Source organism: Mucor velutinosus (assembly GCF_035048745.1).
Source record: "Mucor velutinosus strain NIH1002 chromosome Unknown tig00001553, whole genome shotgun sequence".
Lineage (NCBI taxonomy): Eukaryota > Fungi > Mucoromycota > Mucoromycetes > Mucorales > Mucoraceae > Mucor > Mucor velutinosus.
The window spans coordinates 23,151-42,671 of record NW_027041930.1 but is presented as its reverse complement, the minus strand read 5'-3'; the positions used below and the strand labels follow the sequence as shown (position 1 = coordinate 42,671).

Below are 19,521 nucleotides of genomic sequence, written 5' to 3'. Positions count from 1 at the left end.
AGTCTTTTTTTTTAAGATTGAAGCCAAGCACCAAATTTTTGCGGTATGATGTATGATGATCATTCACCTCCATTCATTTATACTGTATATTTGGACAAGCAAATGTATGAAACACAACCAAAATTGACAACTTTCAAGTCTTCATATCTTAATATGTAGGCCTTTCTGAGCCACCGGAATGACGCCAAACAATTGCACTTGAGTAATAGTAACTTCCTGACACCTTTGCTCAACTTTTTGGGTCAAAAAAAAAACATGGCCAAAAATCGACCAAAAAGCATGAGGGGGTATCTCATGGTTTTCATCGAAAATCAAACGATCGCATTTTTCACCTTGAAAATGAAGGCTTTTACTACGATGTGTATTAAATCAAAATGTTTCGCTCGATCCAAAGCAACCTCTGAAACCACATTTATGAGGTCTTCATATGTAAAATTTCAACATTTTGGCCAAAAACCTCATTACATATTTTCTAAAATTGCTCAATGAATTTCAGTCAAAACATATACTTGGCTTGGCATCATTGGAAGAGCTTTGAAAAGCTCTTCAAGAATATAGTAGAAAGTACAGGTTGATCATTACAGCTTATATAGTCGAATCTAGCAAAACAGATTAAAGAATTCGAAAAGCTACAAACTTTGACCAATCTTGAGCAATGAAGTAGTTCTGAGTTTGAATCAGTTTTTGCCCTCTTGGCTGATTCAAATACCTTTCTGATGATGGTAACAATGATAATTGGGATACTGATTCAATGGGGATCATGAATTCAAAGAAACCGTCGCCCAGTTTGAATCCCTCCGCATGCTTTTGTTGGGTACTTTTATATCTGACAACGCCAGTCAGCTTGGCTCATCACCAAAATATATATAACCACAACTTCCTAATCATGATTAGCACCATTCCAGCATGGCGTGTAGGCAGTATAGGCTTCATTGATTCATTTAAAAGAAACTCTTGCCTCTTGCTGAAAAGCTACTTCGGTACTTTAAGAGGATGTCTTTAAAACTTGTATCAGAACATTCACTGGGAACGATGGCTGCAATCTGGTTGAAAGTTGGCAGATTCTGAGTGGCCTGTCTTCAACAGCAATTAGCTCTAATCTCATTTGAGGGTTGAGTCGAATGCGAGCACCCTCGTTGATATGATTTCAGGCTTGCCGTTCTTCTTACTCAGGACCTCATAGGCATACTTGTAGATGAGTTTTATATGCTTCCGGTTGGCCGCAACGGCACTTTTTTCATAGAGTATATTGTATGATATACGATTGTGCCTTGTGAAACTGATTGATAATCCGACGGGAATTCCATTTCATAGCATTCAGCCAACTTTACAAATGCCTTCTTTTTCTTTTCTAGCTTATTTATATAGAAAGAACATTATTCAAACGCATTTTGCCGTTTAATACTATTATCTACTTTTTTACAACCATCTGTAATCTACATGAAGTATGCCCAATAATACAGCGCCAACAAGGGCATCCATAGATAATACTCGTATGACTCGTACAGCCTCAGGTGTGAAACTCGCCTACTTGGCATCCTCACAACAAGGCAATTCAACAAGCACGCCTGCTCTTTCATCTCTAAACAGTAACGAATCTGCCAATCATACAGGCACTATACCACCCTCCCCTTCCATCAATACCGTGAACAACACTGCACATAAACCACTCGCTCGTGAAAGGCCGTTTGCTCGTGAAGATTACAATAGCAACGTCAATCCTAATAGCAGGCCACCTTCCATTCGATCTGCTACCTCATTCGGAAGACCATTGAGCAGATTCATGCCCGGTCATCATGCCCGCCATCATTCGAATTACTCAAATTTCAGTACCATGAGCGAAACTGCGTTACCTTGGACAACCCGAGATATTGGATTTAATGCCATCTCTGGTAATCTATATTACACCCAACATTTGCGCAAAGAACGCTCAAGCTGACATGAAAAAACTAACTTGATAGGTGTATTGAATGATCCTGCCAAATCCAAGGATCTAAGCAAGCCCAACAAAGCTGATATTCCACCGGTCTCTCATGCCGCTATTCCCAAAATTAAAACGAGCGATTTTGAATCTTATTTGAATCATATTGGTCCAGCATTTGAAAGATATCAGCAATACAAGCTCGCCAACAAGGAAACTGAGGATGCTAGTTCGTATCCGCCTACACCCAACACAGCATCTGGAGTCCCAGGTGAGGATGAAGAGGCCTTTTCGCCATTTGGTAGACATCCAGCAAAACGAACAGGACGCAATCCATACAGCTTACCACAGCATGTATTATCCAGCGAGAGTTTGTTAGACGACGATGCAAAGACACCACCTCGAGAGCTACCTATGATTGAAAATGTGCCACCCATCTTTTTTGAGCCTGACTTTCTGCTAGAGAATCCACATGTGTTTGATACAGTATGTGAAGGAGCAGACATCATTGGCAACAGCGGACCGAATTCATCGATTTCCACCAACTCGATTTTGCAAGAGAAGCTGTCATATTACCTGGATACGGTTGAGGTGCATTTGCTGGGAGAAATCGAGAATAGATCATCCTCCTTCTTTGAGGCACTCAGCAATCTACAAGCGCTGCACCAACAGACCTTAGACTGTGTTTCACAGATCCACACCATACGTCAAAAGATGAAGCAGATTCAAGACACAGAATGCAAGGATGGATTGGAGATTATTCGGCTTCAAGTGAGAAAACGAAACCTAGAGAAACTCCATCGAGTCACCACGCTGGTCAAGAACATTCGATCCGCTCAACCGATGATACAAATTTTGCTTGGACAGGGCGATTATTTTGCTGCGTTGGATTTGATTGACGAGACGAGGGATGTGTTGAGCGGCAAAAACAGCAGTAGCGGCGATGACCGAGAGCCTGTGGACTTGACATCGGTAAAAGCGCTGTCAAATTTCTCCAGTCAGTTGGATGAAATGGAAAAGGCAGTTGGTGTCATGATGCAGCATGATTTCCTAAGCATACTGTTATCTGATCTGTCGTATAAAATTGAGAGTTTGGATCCTGAAGTAGCAAAGCAATCACTAATGAATTTAGCCAGCACCGACACAAACAACGGCTGTTTGGATGAGACGCAGAAGGAGACGGATCTCAAGGAAAGAATGACGCCCAGCACACTCGGGCTATTGCGCACCAACATGCTTACAAAAACATTGCAAGGTTACCGTGAAAGGCTGATGGTTGAAATCAAAGACATCATTCGGAAGCGATACCCACCTACCACCACACCTGTTTCGACACCACCAGCATCCTCGCCGTCAGATGAACAGCAAATGGGAAACATGGCAAAGCAGCTAAAATCCATGCCCTTTTCTTCGTTTTTCCAAATGCTACTCGACATCTTCTCGACGCTGATAGAAGCCATTCAACGCGCATCTATCTATCACCAACTGCTGTTGCAAATTGTCGAAATGCAATACCCCAACACAGACTTCTTGATACAGATCAGCAAGGAATCTGCCGACATTGTCTTTTCTGCTGCTGATTTAGCTCATGTGCGATGTGGGAAACTGATTGGCTTTCGCAACGACCAAAACACGCTGCTCAATCCAACTGACTTTTATCGCCTTTCAAACATGATGCGTGCATTCATCTCACAATGCGAAATGTATTGCGGTAGAACTTGCTTTGGTCTTCGAGGTACAGTTTTGTCTCAGCAAAAGGCATTTGTGGAGCATTTCCATATGGAAAGAGTCAAGCAAGAAGCGCAACTTATTGAAAACGAGCAGTGGGCAGCAAGCGAGGTGCCCTCGGACTTTCAGCTTATTGTGGATCGCATCTGTGAGGGAAAGATTGATAGTCTTGTTCATGGCAGTGTTCAACCAGAGTCGTCTCCTGCTGCTGCTGCTGCTGCTGCTGTGGATAGTAGTGGTACCAAGTCTACAAAACATTTGTTCATTGATGGCCATAGCTACTACATTGTTGGCTGCAGTTTGTTGATTCTCAAAATGTTTGAGGACTATCTGAAATGTGTATTCAATTTGGAGAACATGACATTGGAGATTATGCAGAAGCTGGTTGAATTGCTCAAGGTGAGTGAAAGCGCTGGGAGGTTAGTGAGACAGGTTACTGACACTGTATCAAGCTATTCAATTCGAGGGTGTGTCAAGTGATTCTGGGTGCAGGTGCAATGCGTTCAGCAGGGCTAAAGAACATCACTGCAAAGCATCTCGCTTTGGCCTCACAATCTCTTGCTATCATGATTGCACTTATTCCAAAGCTGAAAGAATGTATCAGCGGCCATCTGACAGCTAAACAAACCAGCCACTTGACAGAATTCGACCGCATTGTCAGTGATTATAAGAATCACCAAGGTGAAATACATGCTAAATTAGTCGCCATTATGAATGAACGATTTGCAGCACATGCCAAGGCAATGCAAGCTATACAATGGGACGAAGAAGAGCTTCAGACCGGCAAAAACGCCAACATCTACATGGAGACGCTGGTGACAGAAACAGTGCGACTACACAAAGTGCTCGCAAAGTACCTTCCCGTGACAGATCTCAAGTGTGTCATGTCTCAAGTGTTTGGGTCTTTTACCACGCAATTGTTGGAACAGATCAAGCAAGCCGACATCAAGACAGAGAGAGGGAAGAATCGTCTTGCCAGAGATGCTGCTTATTTTACTCGACGCTTGAAATCGCTGCATCATGTGGAGCCGCCTTCTAATTCTGTCATGGAAGCCGTGGATGCTATACAAGTCAATGAAGCAGAAGACAAGGAGCCGCCTGCCATTGACGCAGCATCTGATCAGAAATAAAAGCATTGTATTTGTAAAATAAAGGTCCTTCTCCATCAGCCGCGTCTCAAAAGTTAATGGCACGCGTTCCTAGTTGACATCCAATCGGTTTAATGAGGAGACTGCAAAGTTTTTTCTTTCTACTATCACACACACACAAATGGTGCATGTTGTAGTTCATTCGCATAGACATTCCAACAAGAAAGAAGATCTCGTCTATCTCGATTTTCAAGGGAGCTTTGATGTAGGAGATGAAGTACAATGGGATAATCTAGAAATAGGTGATCTTACACTACAGGATGATGCTGCTGTTCTCGTCATTGGACACCACAGGCTTGTTGGTAAAAAAGTAAAGCTACCAAAGCCATTTGCTGTCATCCACAAAAGAAGAACTGACCTCGATATAATGGAGGAGCAAGACGGTGTTTGTTATGATGTTGTTACGATATTGAAAGAAAAATATGTTTTTCCAACCAGGCCTGGGTTGATTGTGCAAGAGAGTTTGCGTGGTTTAGCAAGAATCGGCAAATAAGCTTTTGATTTTTTAATCCACCACCACCACTACCAATTTGATCTGTACATATTTCTCCAATGTTACCAACGCGCAGCTACAACGATATTGCTTAGCTGCCTCTACTTTCTATCAAAGCATCACATATTCTATTTTGATTCCAATCAGCTTTTGTATAAATAAACGTCTTCTTGATTTTACATCCAAAATTCGTAGCTTTTACATCAATATAAATGTGTCTGGCAACGAGCATTGTTCTATTTCTATCATCAAAGCACTGTTTGTATAAATCGAAACATGTCCTCTGACTTTATCGCATATGGGATTCTCATATTCATTGCGTATGGATAGAGTAATGCAACAAGTAAAGCAGCAAGAGAATCGTGATAAAATGGACAGCGATAATCTTGGTTTGCATTTTTCTATACTCTTTCTGGACAAGGTTTCAACTATGGGTGCTAGAACAAGAAGAATGATATATACATTTATATGTCAAATCCATTGTTCTGGATCTGCATTCAATTATAGCTTTGTCTCCTTTAAACTACCATTTGCCACTAGCCCATATGCCTTTACATGTGAGTTTCTCTTATCGTGTATTCATAGATTGACAGCATTGGGGTGTTTGATTAAAAAGGAGAGAAGAAGGCATGAGCAGCTCAACATACTCGGATCAAGTGGGTTCTTGACTCCTTTTTTTGGCTACTTTTGTTTTGACATGATGATAGCATTTACTTGGTTACTCTGTAATTCCAGTTGTTTCACTCGTCCTTGCCCAGGTTCTTTCTGATAAATTGAATCCTTTTAATGCAAAGTATGGGAAAACTGGCTTGAACCGAAAATTTAGCTCTTTGATCTATTGTCATTTGATAGCGAAAGCAATAAAAAGGCTCGACTTTTGGAGAGCTTTTCCATTCTTCTTTTTCTCATCTACATCACAAACTGCCCATACGCAAAAGGCAATGACAGGTAGATAGACAAAAGTGCATCTAAGCATACCATGGCCATATCATTAACTGTAGCTTGTATAGATTATTTTGGTCCCTCTTTCCCAAGCAATCCTGCTACCAACGATGCACCAGGTACAGATGGCCGTGCATTCAACGAAGAAGATGGCAACTCGTCTGCATCCACCTCTCCAGCTGGTAATCTTATTTTGGGCTATTCTTCTGGTGTGAATCCCAATACTGTCTATTATGCCTCTACTCAACAGTTCCCTACAATGCTCTATGAATACTATGATGGTCATGCGTACTCTCAAGCTTATCCAGGCCAACAGAGTATGGTGTATAGCTCTTCTTTGTCCTCTGAAGATCATTTGTATGTGCAAAACGGTGAAATGGCTCCGAACACTACATCTCCAACCTCTAGTGTCTCGTCTGGTTCCTATGCCAACTCTGCTTCCAATATATATCTGGATGTTCCAAGAGAAGGCTTCTATTTGAATGACACAATGACTGCTGGTCGAGAGAGTACAGAACATATTACTGCTTCTCCTGGTTCCAATGGCTCACCTGCTCATCTCAAGAGAAGAGCGATTATCCCTCAGTCTGCTTTCAATCATCTTACTTTGACTGATCCTGCTTCAATGATTAACGGCAGCGGCGACTATTACGATAATCAGCACTTTGAAAGCAAGAGAGCGGAGCACACTTCATCATATAAATACCACTCCTATAGCCAACGCCTTCTCAAGGAAGATGATTCTAAGAAGCCTCAGCAGCATGTCAAAAAACCATGTCGAACCAAGGGCAAGAAGAAGTGCAGCAACTGCCACGCCACAGATTCGCCATCTTGGAGACGCAGTATCAGCAAATCGTCAAAGGGCGAACTTGTTTGCAACGCATGTGGCCTCTAGTAAGTAAATATGACTCATGTATCTTATGTATCTATGCTCACTTGAATATTCATCTAGTGAAAAGACCGCTAAAAGAAAGCGTATGCTTGTCACTGGTGAAGATGGTGCCACTAAGGTTGTCCGCAAGAGAGATCCTCGAGGTTTTTGCTGCTCAAAGTGTGGTGCTGAAGACTCTACTCGTTGGCGCAGATTTGATGAGCGCACTGTACACTGTAAGTGATTTACGACAATACGTACAGACATTTGCCAACATGGTTTTTCTTTTCTAGGTGAAAAATGCGTTCGTAGTCGCAGATAAACATATCCTCTTTCTCAGTTTCTTTCTTTCTTTCTTTCTCTTTTGCTAATCTAAGATGTTAATAAAGTTGTTTTTCACTCTTTGCTTATAATTAGTTGTATTTTTCTCATTTGATATTTCTTTCTCAATCTAAAAATATGGGGCTCTTCAGCTTATTGTTTTAATTGAAAACTGCTTTTTGGTGGTGCACATCTCGTTCAAAACTATACTATTACCATTGCAATAAATAGGTGATGTAAAACTTGCGCATAGCAGAGAGTAAAATTACATGTAGTATTAAGCGTTATCTAGTGAGACTGACATGCTTTGCTATCTTGTGAGGAGGATTTTAGATGTGATGATGCTACTAAATATAACGGTTCTGCCAAATTTTATTTCTGAAAGAACATCATCTACAAGATTCGTAACGACTCGAAGGGCTTTCTTTGATTGGTGGTGCTACTGAGTCGTGGTTGAAGGCTCTGACAAGAGTAGTACGTGAATATCTGGTGTCTTTTCGTCCTGCTGTTGCCTAGTCTACTCTATGTCTCCCTCGCAAGTTTGGTGGTGTTGGTTTGGTGTAGCAGACCAAAGCTTAGTTTTTCATCTTGTTTATTTGCAACGTTTGTTGTGTCGTCCCTCTTCCAATGATTTTTTTCTCCTCTTAGTATATACTTTTCAAATCTATACTGGTCATAAGCCCGTCTTGCCTTGGTTCTCTTGCCCTGGTCTCTATAAAGCTCATGTGTCTTATGTCACTGTTCTCAAACATCTTGGAAAGTTTCTGCTGAGATTGCCAAAACTAGTTCCTTCCTTTGGTTGGTCTGCTCGGTGTTTTCTTGATCTTCCCTTGTGTTCCGTACTTAGTACTGTGCCTTCGGTTTGTCCTCCTTTGATCCATCATCTCTCGAATCTCATTTTTTTAGTGTCGGGTATCTCTTTCTGGCAACCTGATCTTGGTATTGTTGATGCTGTCACGCCTCATTTTGCTTGGTTATCTCATGTTTTGCGCCCTGATTTTCTTGCTGTTAACCGCGATCGTGGTCCTGTCTCTCTAGTTTTCCTGCCTGCCGTGGATAGTAAAATAGTCTTATCTCAAGCAAACTATTTTATTATGTCCCGCTCTGATGGTGCTGCCTCTTGGAGGCCAGACTGTACTCATTGGGCTGCCTCCAACTCGTCTCGTTCTGCTGTTTCGGTTGCTCGTCTTTCTCTTGGTGCTTTGCGAAGGTTTTGGCATCCTGAAAAGGGTACCACTACTTCTCGTATGGGTCCGCCGTTGAAGCTGCCAGCTCATTTGTTGGCGATCGATGAGGATGTTCTGATTTCTCTTGGTGCTGTTTACAGTACACCTTGGAAGTACCCTTGGCGATGCGTCATAGACGAGAGTCCTGTATAGTTTTTACTGCTATCAACATGGTCCGTCAAGACCATGGCACACTTTTTTCTTTTCTTTCTTTGGCAAGTGTTCAAGTTGGCACTTCAACCTTGCCTGTAATTACTCTATAGACCTTTAAATTTCAAAGCTAATAAAGATACACTTTAATACAAACAAAGCTTTCTTTGATTTCTGTAAACCTATTGTTTCACAACACTGCTGATAAAAAAAAATAGAAAGCACGCACTGTTGTTAGCACCAAACATCGATACTGTTGCAAATGAGTAGGTAAAAGAGATTAGTAGTAGGCAGTAAATATGCCAATGCAAATCTAGCTACCAAATGAGCACCAGATTTATAGTTGTCCAACTAGTTAAGAACAAACAAATACACAAAGAGAGATAAACGTAAATCAAGTAGAATGAAATAAATCACGAAAGTATAACGGATTCAAGGGATCTTACAATGAAATAAATTTATTGAAAAAAACAAATACAATGAGCTAGATGACCGTATAGATAAAATTTTATGGCAAGAATGAGGTTATGCAAAGACAAGATATGCTTGATTGATTGAAGATATTTTTACTAACTCGTCTGTAACAATACTAGCAAATTAACTAGCGTAACAACAAACATGAAGTATTAAGTCTAAGCGCACCACAAAAGATGAATTTTACAAAAATATATGCGGCTAAAGTGGATCGAACACCTGACCTTTAGATCTTCAGTCTAACGCTCTCCCAGCTGAGCTATACCCGCATGGATGCTTGAATGGCTCACTTGGTTAGAGCTTCATGCGGAAGCAGTGAGTATGCCGAGAGGTCGTGGGTTCGAATCCCACCTTCGCATCCATATTTTCCGCCTTTCTAACCTGGCATGTTACTCGGTATTTGTGCTTGCACGTTTAGGTGTGCTGCGGTGCGTCTGGCCGGTTTCTACCTTGAGTCCTGCTCGTCTCCCCCGTCTTGCGGCGCGGCCATTGCTATTCCTCCCTCTGTTTCTCCTCCTCTCTGGTGGGTTTTGATGCCGTTTACTTTATTGGTCCCCTCCCTTTTAGCAGCTCCCCTAACCTTTAATTTAAAACATGCTTTTCCCCGCCGAATCACTGTTAGTCTTGCAATATATGATCATACCGATTCCGCAGTTGACTACATTTGTAAATAAATAAAAAACCAATATTAAACTGAGCTATACCCGCATCTCTTCCCGTTTTCGACACTTTTTGCCACCCTCTTCGGAAAAAGTATCCTAAAAACCACAAAAAACGTAATATCTCATCATCCAGTACTCCAATCCACTCGAAATTGTACCAGTATACTTGCATCCATCAACAGTTTATTGTGTTATAATTTCAGAATTGTCGTACACCTGTTTCATATTTTTTCGAATTGTTGGAATTTCAAAAAATATTCAACGCCATGGACACCAATCTACAAGCCCTGGATATGAGTCACTTTCCAGCGATACTGCAACAAATCCAGCAACAACTTACTTTGGTAACAGAGAAAGTTAACAAGCATGAGGACCTCCTTACACGTTTGGCTGCTTTGGAACAAGAAAACAAGGATCTGAAAAAAATTTTACAAGACAAGGACCTGGTTATTCAAAAATTACAACAAGGTCCAGTTACTAGTCACACCACTTCTCCTGGTTCGGGTCGACCCAAGGGGGGCGAAAGTTCCTCTATCCCAGTGTCTCCAAAGCCTCTCAAGGAAGCTCCTAATTTCGCCCAAATCGCTACTGCTGCTGCTCACAAGCCTGATCCTAAGAAAAAAGACAAAAAACGTCTTGCTGCTGGTCGTGCCTTTACCACTGCTGCTACCAAAGGTGTCCAGGGCTATCAATATGTATATATTGGTAGATCCCGAAAGATCCAACGTTCTGAAGTGCGTAAGCATCTAGCTAATGCTAGTGTTGATCTGGGTCGTGTCTTGGATATCTGCTTTCCTGCCTCCCATGTTATTGGTGTTCTGTTGCACGTTCAATACGTTGAGGAGTTTACTGCTCTATTGACCAAGGCTAAGGGTGAACTGTTTCCTGCTTTTGATCCATTGGACCCCAGCAATATTGCTGATCCCAAGTACGCCAGCCTCTCTGATGATGATCGTCATGCTCTGATTCACCAATTTACTGAAGCTCGCTGCCTGCAAACTTTGTCCTTCCTCCGCCCACTTAATGTTAGTGGTGTCGGTAAGTACTTTATACAGAAAGGTTGGATCTGCGATGAAAGTCTCTCTGTTGCCGTTGCTCAGGCCGTTGAATGCTTTGCTAAGAAGGAGCCCAAAAAGGCTGATTTCCTGTTCCGTCGCAAGCTGAACTCTGATTCCCAGGACAAGGCTGGATCTGATAGTGATATGTCTGATGTGGATCAATAATGAGTTCCTTCTCTGCCCCATCTATACTGCCTAATAATGTTAATGTGCCTGTCTCCCCGGTTTTCGTCTCTCTTTCACTCTGGAATGCCAATGGTCTTCGCCAATCAACAGTCCATGATGTTCTCTCTCATGTACTGGATACTCAGGTTCTGCTGGTTACTGAAACTTGGCTTACATCTGGCTCTTTTCCAACAAACTGGTCTCAATTCCATCTCTATGGTTCAAAAGTACCTGGTGCTTTCAATCGTGGTTCTGGTGGTGTCACTGCCTTTGTCTCTCCTTCCTGTCCCTTCACTGTCTCCCAACTACCTTCTTATAATCCGCACACTCTGTCTCTAAAGGTTGGCACCCTTACGGTTCATTGTGTTTACTTTCCTCCACCCTTATCATCTGATAAGGTGCTCTCGGCCCTTAGTTCACTACCTATGACTAGGGATACTATCCTCTGTGGCGATTTCAATGCTCGGTTGGGTTCTCTCACTGGTGATGCTATCTCCAATGCTCGTGGTAATGCTCTCAAACCTTGGTTTGATGAACATTGCTTGTCTGTGCTCAATGCGTCTTTGGCTTTTGGCGTTACGACGTACTCTTCTTTTCGGCAGCAGCAAGAATTGAGTAGTGTCATTGATTTGTTTTTGACAAATATTGGTGATGTTGCTTTGGTGAATCCTCAACTGGTGGTTGAGTCTGATCTGTCTCTTGGTTCTGACCATCGATTGATGTCACTTACTTTCGGGTATGTGCCACCTCTCGATGACACTGTGGCTCCTGGTGATTCTGTTCTGGCTCCTCGGCGTCAATGGAAGCTCTCGAAATTGACGAAAGAGAAGCCTTTGGGCTTACTCCGTGAATCCTTTCGATCTTCTGTTGCTCCTCTGGTTGGTACTCTTTCTGGTTTGGTGTCTGCTCCTCCTGGTGTTCGTCCAGATATTGATGCACTCAACGATTCTTTGAATCAATGTTTGTATGAATCTCTGGATAGTTCTATTGGTGTAAAATCCGGTCGTCCTGGCCATTGGAAGAAGTACTGGACACAAGAAATTCAGGATACTGCTACTGCACGCGATCGCTCATATAGTCAATGGAGGCATGCCTTTGGTATTGCCAAAATTGAAAAATGGTTCTTATACAAAGTTGCTCATCGCAAGTTTCGTTCCCTGGTACAAGCTGCAAAGCGAAGGTCCTGGCAACAATTTTGTACTGCCCTGGAGTGTGATTTCTCAAAAGCTACTGCTGCTATTAAGCGCATCAAGCGTAATAAAGAATCCTCTCCTACGTACAGCCACCCTGATGGTCCTGCTGCTTCTGTCTCTGCTATGGGTTCTCATCTCGCCTCGGTGTATGATGGCTCTCTGCTTGCCACTGCTACTCGTCCTGCTGCTCCTTCCACCTTTGACTCTGTTCTGCCTTTCTGTGTGCCTGTGGACATGTCACTGTTTGATATTGATACTCTTGTATCTCACATTCAGCGGCTCCCAACACATAAAGCTCCTGGTCCAGATCATATTAAAGCTGAGATGCTCAAGTCCTTGGTCTCTGAGATTGCTCCTGTCTTGTCGTTGCTCTTCAAATTGTGCTATCAATGGTCGTATACTCCTGCTCTCTGGCGCCAAGCCCAAGTCTTTCCCATTTTCAAGAAAGGTGATGCTTCTGACCCCGCCAACTATAGGCCTATTTCTCTGACTTCTGTTGTGCGCAAACTGTTTGAGTTCTCTCTCATGCCTGAGCTGGATGCCCATTCTCCTGCCCTTGACATTGCCCAAGGTGGTTTCCGCCCTCAACGTAGTCCTCTGGATCAAGCCCTCTGCTTGCATGACTTGATGCATGATTACTTTGTTGCGCACCGTCGTCGTCCTGTTGTCGCTTTCTTGGATATCAAGTCAGCATATGACACAGTCGATCGTCGTGTTATCTGGTCTGCTTTGGCTGGTTCTAGTCTTCCTCGTGCTGTTCTGGGTCTGTTGATCAACATGTTTGATGATGTGTCTGTCTCTGTCTTGATTGCTAATCACAACTCGACTGCCTTCTCTCCTGTCACTGGTGTTCTGCAAGGCTCAGTGCTCAGTCCTCACTTGTACTCGTTGTATATCAACTCTTTACCAAGTCTTTTGCGTTCTGGTGCTACTGGTGCTACTATGCTGCCTGTGCCTGGTGCTGATGCTCCTATTGCTATCAATAGTCTCCTGTTCGCTGATGATGTGGCTGTCTTTGGTTCAAAGTCTGAGGTTCAGCGTATGTTGGATCTTGCTGCTGGTCATTCTGTCTCTCTTGGATATAGGTGGAAGCCTTCCAAATGCGCTGTGCTTGGTACTGCTGCTGCTCTTGCTGGTTCTCCTCTTGTACTATACAATGAAGCCCTGCCTGTCGTTGACGAATTTACATACCTTGGTATGCCATTCCGATACAAAGGCCTGCATGCTCCTGGTATTCTGTCTCTGCGTTCTGCTGGTGCTGTCAAGACCATGGCTCTGTTAAACTCTGTTGGTGTCAACCGCAATGGTTTCTCTTTGCTGCTCTCCCCTCGCTTGTACAGGACATTTATTCGTCCTAAGCTTGAATACGGTCTGGCCATCTCGCATCTCTCTGCTCGTGATTTCACTGCTCTGGATACTCTGCAAAACCGACTTGTTGGCATGTTTGTGGGTAGTACTTGGGTCAATGTCGCCAAGCACATTACCTGTCTCCCCAGTATCAAACATCGCTACAATGTCCTGGCTACCCGTTTTGCTCTGCGTGCTGATACTCTGCCTGACGATTGTCTGCTGGTTCTGCTTCGTGCCCATTTGCACTATACAAGGTTGGATCGTTTTATATGTGAAAACCCTCTGTATCAGTCGCTGCCTGACCCTGTTCCTTCCTCTGCTGGCTTGCGCACTACCTTTGCTGCCTATTGGCAAGATCAGGTTGATCTCCAGCTCTCTGCTGCTGCTGTCACTGGTCGTCATACTTTGCTTCGTGCTTGTCACTACGGCCCAACTGATGTTCTCACAGAATATCGATGCGCTCTTTTGGGAACATCGATGTTCTCGTGAGCACCTCGATGTTCCCATATCAGAACATTTGGCTTTACACTGTGAAGATAGTTATCAGATATGCGCTTTTAAATGGTATGGTCAGACTTTTTGAGTTCTTTTGTTTATTTTTCGTACCGAACGCCAATTCGTAGCATCATTATCTACGAAGTTAGAAGCCTCCAAACTTGCTCAATTTGAAACAAATCAGGAGAAAAAATCACGTGACCCGAGTTTCTGGTTACTTTGAGTCGCTATGTCAAAGTGGTAATATTCCTGACTAACAAACTGAAGGTCGCCAGTTCGAATCCGAGCAAACTCGTTTTTTCTTCGTTGGACGTTAACCTTGCTGGGTTAATTATGCTTTTCTCAAAATGCTTTGATGGTCAGTGATGCGGATCCTTTTCTTTTATTATTTTTTTTTATAATTATTTTGCGCATGCCTTCATGGACAACAAAGCTGTAAGAGGTATACAAGTATGATTAATGAATGTAGCTATGTATTGTATTGACAAATGTATTATCTTTTATTTCGTAGCCTCAAGTGGGTAGTTTTACGCGAAAGCAAAAAAAAAAATCTGTATGCGATTTCAATCCTCGTTAAAGGTTGCGAATATCGCCAGCATCGATCGACATATCTTGTTCAAACGCATGGTAGTTTGCAATGACGCTAAAGTGCAAGTCGTTATCCAAAGATTTCACCAATCCCACTTGCATCTCAACATCGTCAATAGAAATGACAGCATACTTGGGATCAATCACTCTCGGCACCCTTCTTGCAATTTGTTGTTCGACAGGCTCATTCATACGAACAAAAGGGACAGACCTGTCGTGAGAAGCAACACCATGATTTTTCATGGTTTCAACGAAAGCCAAAAAGTAGGTCGACCCATCATAGACATGTTGGAAAAAGAATATCACTCGCGAAACAAACCAACAGGAGACAGGGTGGTTAAGTCGATTGAGGCGAGTTGACCTAAACATGACCAGATGGTTGCTTCTACGAAACTCATGCATCTTCTCTCTGTATATTTCTGATCCTATGGCAGTAGAACCGATTAGAGCACGATGGGCAACCTTGATGGTCATTGACAATGGACTGTTCAGCCTTTGAAGTAAGAATATCTTGCAATAGTATTTCGACAAAGCACGCTTGAATCTTGCAATTGGAACACCATGGAGTTCAGCACGATCAGTACCATCGAAGCCAAAATGATGATCCAAATTTGTCTCTTCTTGATCAGGTTCCCACAACTGTGAGCTTGTTAGAGATTCTGGATGATTGAGGTATGTGGTGGATGCATATGGCTGCGGTCGAATGCCTTGGAGGAACTCATTTGAGTCGAAGATCCTTTTCAGCTGGTTTCTGATTGCAACAATTTCAATCAAGTTGGAAGATTGCTTGCCTGTCCTTGACTTGCCAGTTATCAAATCACCAAACTTTCCAATGCTTCTGTAAAATGGATGATGTTGTTATGTAAGTAACTGGATGTGTGTGATAAACATAGCATGTATAGATGACTAACCGTTCTTGACTTCGTGAGGAGTAGGCTACAATTGGCCCCATTTCTCTTATCATCCACACTACATGTGTAAGCTGATGCATTACGGGACGGAAGACCGAAAGTGACAAGCACATGGCATCTCTCTGAGCTTTGCAGTAGTCAATGAAGAAGTCAATGCATTCATCAATCTCTGCCAACCTAGACTCAGTGAACTCCCATTGCAATGCAAGACAGACGCCTCTAACCAGCTTCATGATTGCTTTCCTAGCCTGTGGACTGGCTAATTCTGGGACAAAGAGAGTAGGTATGATGGTCTATTTCAAATCAGAATAATCAGATCCTAATTCACGCCTTACATGTGTACGTTTGCAGATTACAGTGGATCTGATCTTACCAGCAAATTATCAAGATAGTCAACACTGCGGGTGCCTCGTAGCTTCTCCACCAGATTCAAAAAGCTTCCATCAAATGCAACTGGTATATGTGATCTTGTGTCCTCAATTGCTTTGCCAATCTCGAACAGCCGTTGCTTTGGAATGAAAAATGGATAATTTTCTCGCTCCAATTCACCATCTGGATATGTGTAGAAGAACTTTGTGTTGTTCGGAGACAGGTCGACAGTGAGCATCTCGAAGAGTTCTGAACCAACACCTCGTGCTAATGTATGCATTTCTTCGAATCCAAAGCATTGGGGTGCAATGCATGACGATAGCTGATTGAAAAGGCTGACACCGTTGAATCCAAGGTTGGACTCAGCCCTCTCGTAATCTTCATTCGTACGCATGCTTCCAGCATTTGGAAAGTACATTCCATGGCTGCGATTATCAGGGTGCATGCCACGCGAAAGACACCAACGACAGCCATACTCAGATGCATGATGAGCACACTTGCTCCAGTCAAACACGGCTAGAATAAAGCAGGTAGGTAAATCAATTTCATGTTAGCCATTGTGGATGCTGATTAGTTGCTTTATCAATCAGGATATTTACCTGGAGTATCACCACCACAAATTAGAGGATGAACCTTCAAACGAATTGGCCCAGCATCATTTGTTTCGACTACCATTCCATACGTAGAAAGCCACTGGAGCTCTGCCAAGATGATGGAAATGAACGAGTCAAATGATTTGGGCTTCTTTTTTCCTGGAAAGATACAAAGCTCGTGCGTGTACTCCTCCTTGTAACGCTTGTGTGGATCGTAATTGAACACCATCAGATGAATAATTGTGAATAGCCGATCACCTCTCTTTTCAACTACAAAGCCATCATTCATGATCGCAACTGCGATATCCAGGTCATTTGTGAAATGCGTATTCTTGATGGACTTGTACGTGGCGCCGTCAAATACGTCAGCAATGATAACATCGGATGGATTCTCTTCAAGGTCTCTGTTGTCGTAGGCATGTCGGTACCGAAGCTCCTCTCTCGTTATTGGATTCGCAACTAATCGTGATACGATGTCTCCAATTGACATGACTTTCATTGTTGACAGGGCTCGATGATCTCCCCGTGCATCGTATCTTTCATGGGAACAAATATTACAAATTGTCTCCTCGTCGTCTACTTCCAATGCGTACAGCTTGCAGCCATTGATACACACATCATATTCATGGGATGTCAACGATGATTGGCGCTGAAGCATGCTTTGCACACGAGGGCCATGCATGATCTCCGGATTGCTTTCTATCAGTTCATGGGGGGAGGATCGGAAGCTGGTGAGTTATTGTATAAATGACATGTCATTGCAATGCGAATTACCTCGACTAATTTTTTCTGTATCTCTCAAAACAGTGTTCATCAACCTGACCAACTTTCTGTATGCATCCCGTGGTATAGCAAAATCATTGACGATATCATACAGCTCAATCGAAACCAGTTCTGTGGTTGTATATGTATTTTGGTTGATGTCTTCGAGGGATCTGCAATCGTAGAAGCAAGCCTGATCTTCTGCATCTGGGTCGACTACTCCAACTGTCTTGTATTTGACATTTAGCAAATCAAATTCAAGCCCTGGTTCTTCTGGATTGTCTCCTGTTATCGCATGTGTGGAATCCGCTATTGTGAGTATATACATCTACTTTAGCGCTGCAATTCCTTACCATTATTATCGACAATAGGCAGCAGATCAGCAGCACCCGGCGTCTGTTCAAAGCCTGCGTAGTCATAATCAGCATCGTCAGCAGCAGGAATCATTTCTTCAATATCACTCATGGCATCATCATCATGCAGCTGGTTTGCATGATCTGAATTGGCTGTGACTAGCGCACTGGGGGGAGATTGTGGCTGTATCAGCGTTGTTTCCACTGGAGGTTGCTCTTCCATTTCAACATCTTGATCTTCATTCAAAATGGGAGCACGACAGTTTCGGCGATGGTTGCGTAGAGCACGGGCACTGTCAAAGCTGGTATAGCAATTTGTACAGAAGGATGGCTCTGTTTCTCGTGATATACGGATTGAGAATGACATGTTTGGAGAAACCAAGAAAAATAGGCAAGTAAAAACAAATTTCAAGTGGCAGCTTTATATACTAATTCAAGTTTTATTTGCGCTCGCCAACAAATGCGTTTATCATCGTTTACAAGCAAGTGATACGTAGTCTTGCATATAACGTTTGGTAACTCAAAGTCCAAGATCAAGTAAGGAACGTGTTTCCTATGATGTGATATGTCGCCTCAGGCTACTTCTACGTCATTTCACTTTCAACATCATGTCAAATCGAGTGGTATTCACTGTGCACATATGCTTATACTATGGGCGTACAATGAGGTCAGCATTACTTGCATGAAGCCTGTGAACCGAATGACGTTCAACAACGTGGTGGTGTGTGCGCAACGAGATATACGGTACAACACAACTCTGAACATATCTTTTCTTTGCTTACTAAACTTTTATTATCAGCGCGAACCATGAACAACAACAACAACAACAACAACAACGCTGCCAGCATTGACTTCACCGCAAGACTCTTGCAAGAAATGATGGCAATGAGATCCGAAATCAGCCAACAAGGCGTACAACTGAACGTCTTGAATGATGGATTTCGACAGCAATTCATGTCGCCATTGGAAGACGCAGGCAGCGATTTGGCAACAAGAAGCATCCTGGATCCCACTTACAGAAGCCAGGTACTATCAAACAGCAACAGAAGAGGTCCTCGGGTAATTGAAGCAAACCCTACCGGCAGGGCCAGAGCTTCTCCTGTGGAGAGATACAACGCAATGCTCCAGCATCTACACAAACTATGCAATGGGGCATCTGTACCCGATTTGACACCAGGGCAGCTCAAATCGCGCAGGGAGAAGCTCCACCGCACAGCAAAGAGGGTCTTGGAGGCTATACTGGTGATGCATCCGAATATCTCGCATTGGAATGCCCTGGACCATGTGCAGGATGAACAGGTATATTACAGCCTGGCACTGGAGGAGCAGGCCCTGCAACGGGACAATCTCATGATTTGTCTCTGCAAGAAGCAGTGGTGTGCCAGGTTGTTGCTCTCCCAGGCCTTCAAAGCAAATAGAGCAAGCAGAAACCGAGCTGCTGCTGCTGATGCTGCTGCCAATGTTGCCAATGCTGCCAATGCTGCTGCCAATGTGTCTTTGCAAGAAAACGAGGCAAGAAGCCATCTTCTGGTAAGTAGCTCCTATTATTTGTTTTGGCCATGGCTAACATCTAAGTATTGGAAACATTTCAAATGCTTTTAGGAGACTGAATCAGCAATTGTTGGAGACAGTGATATTGCCCAGCTTGCTCAAACTGCCGGTGTTGGTAATGCTGAGGATGATGACAACCTTAGTACTACTAGCAATATGTAATGGTGTGTGCGTTTGTGAGATCTTGTATATTTCAT

The 19,521-nt window shown here is 43.0% G+C and overlaps 8 protein-coding genes and 1 non-coding gene across 9 annotated transcripts; 7 read left to right on the top strand and 2 right to left on the bottom strand.

The window, feature by feature from the left end:
* Positions 1-1,495: 1,495 nt before the first annotated feature.
* On the top strand, positions 1,496-4,779 carry MDE1 (Methylthioribulose-1-phosphate dehydratase; the record flags this gene model as incomplete). The annotated part of the gene is made up of 3 exons (XM_064826616.1): positions 1,496-1,892; positions 1,962-4,048; positions 4,102-4,779. The coding sequence occupies 3 exons, from the start codon at positions 1,496-1,498 to the stop codon at positions 4,777-4,779; spliced, it is 3,162 nt and encodes a 1,053-aa protein (XP_064675673.1).
* Positions 4,780-4,918: 139 nt separating this feature from the next.
* ATC70_007355 (Phosphate:H+ symporter) lies at positions 4,919-5,290 on the top strand (the record flags this gene model as incomplete). Its single annotated transcript, XM_064826615.1, has 1 exon — positions 4,919-5,290. The coding sequence occupies one exon, from the start codon at positions 4,919-4,921 to the stop codon at positions 5,288-5,290; it is 372 nt and encodes a 123-aa protein (XP_064675672.1).
* Positions 5,291-6,231: 941 nt separating this feature from the next.
* ATC70_007354 (uncharacterized protein) lies at positions 6,232-7,425 on the top strand (the record flags this gene model as incomplete). Its single annotated transcript, XM_064826614.1, has 4 exons — positions 6,232-6,238; positions 6,301-7,126; positions 7,185-7,339; positions 7,397-7,425. 4 exons carry the CDS (start codon positions 6,232-6,234, stop codon positions 7,423-7,425), a joined length of 1,017 nt encoding a protein of 338 aa, XP_064675671.1.
* A 1,093-nt stretch (positions 7,426-8,518) lies between these two features.
* ATC70_007353 (uncharacterized protein) lies at positions 8,519-8,803 on the top strand (the record flags this gene model as incomplete). Its single annotated transcript, XM_064826613.1, has 1 exon — positions 8,519-8,803. One exon carries the CDS (start codon positions 8,519-8,521, stop codon positions 8,801-8,803), a length of 285 nt encoding a protein of 94 aa, XP_064675670.1.
* Positions 8,804-9,470: 667 nt separating this feature from the next.
* ATC70_007352 lies at positions 9,471-9,543 on the bottom strand. The gene has a single exon. It is a non-coding gene; the product is annotated as a tRNA-Phe (tRNA).
* Positions 9,544-10,202: 659 nt separating this feature from the next.
* On the top strand, positions 10,203-11,159 carry ATC70_007351 (uncharacterized protein; the record flags this gene model as incomplete). Its single annotated transcript, XM_064826612.1, has 1 exon — positions 10,203-11,159. One exon carries the CDS (start codon positions 10,203-10,205, stop codon positions 11,157-11,159), a length of 957 nt encoding a protein of 318 aa, XP_064675669.1.
* A 425-nt stretch (positions 11,160-11,584) lies between these two features.
* Positions 11,585-14,191, top strand: ATC70_007350 (uncharacterized protein; the record flags this gene model as incomplete). Its single annotated transcript, XM_064826611.1, has 1 exon — positions 11,585-14,191. The coding sequence occupies one exon, from the start codon at positions 11,585-11,587 to the stop codon at positions 14,189-14,191; it is 2,607 nt and encodes an 868-aa protein (XP_064675668.1).
* A 579-nt stretch (positions 14,192-14,770) lies between these two features.
* Positions 14,771-18,140, bottom strand: ATC70_007349 (F-box domain-containing protein; the record flags this gene model as incomplete). Its single annotated transcript, XM_064826610.1, has 6 exons — positions 14,771-15,623; positions 15,697-15,989; positions 16,070-16,581; positions 16,665-17,357; positions 17,433-17,705; positions 17,774-18,140. The coding sequence occupies 6 exons, from the start codon at positions 18,138-18,140 to the stop codon at positions 14,771-14,773; spliced, it is 2,991 nt and encodes a 996-aa protein (XP_064675667.1).
* Positions 18,141-18,580: 440 nt separating this feature from the next.
* Positions 18,581-19,486, top strand: ATC70_007348 (uncharacterized protein; the record flags this gene model as incomplete). Its single annotated transcript, XM_064826609.1, has 2 exons — positions 18,581-19,303; positions 19,376-19,486. 2 exons carry the CDS (start codon positions 18,581-18,583, stop codon positions 19,484-19,486), a joined length of 834 nt encoding a protein of 277 aa, XP_064675666.1.
* Between the last annotated feature and the right edge of the window lie 35 nt (positions 19,487-19,521).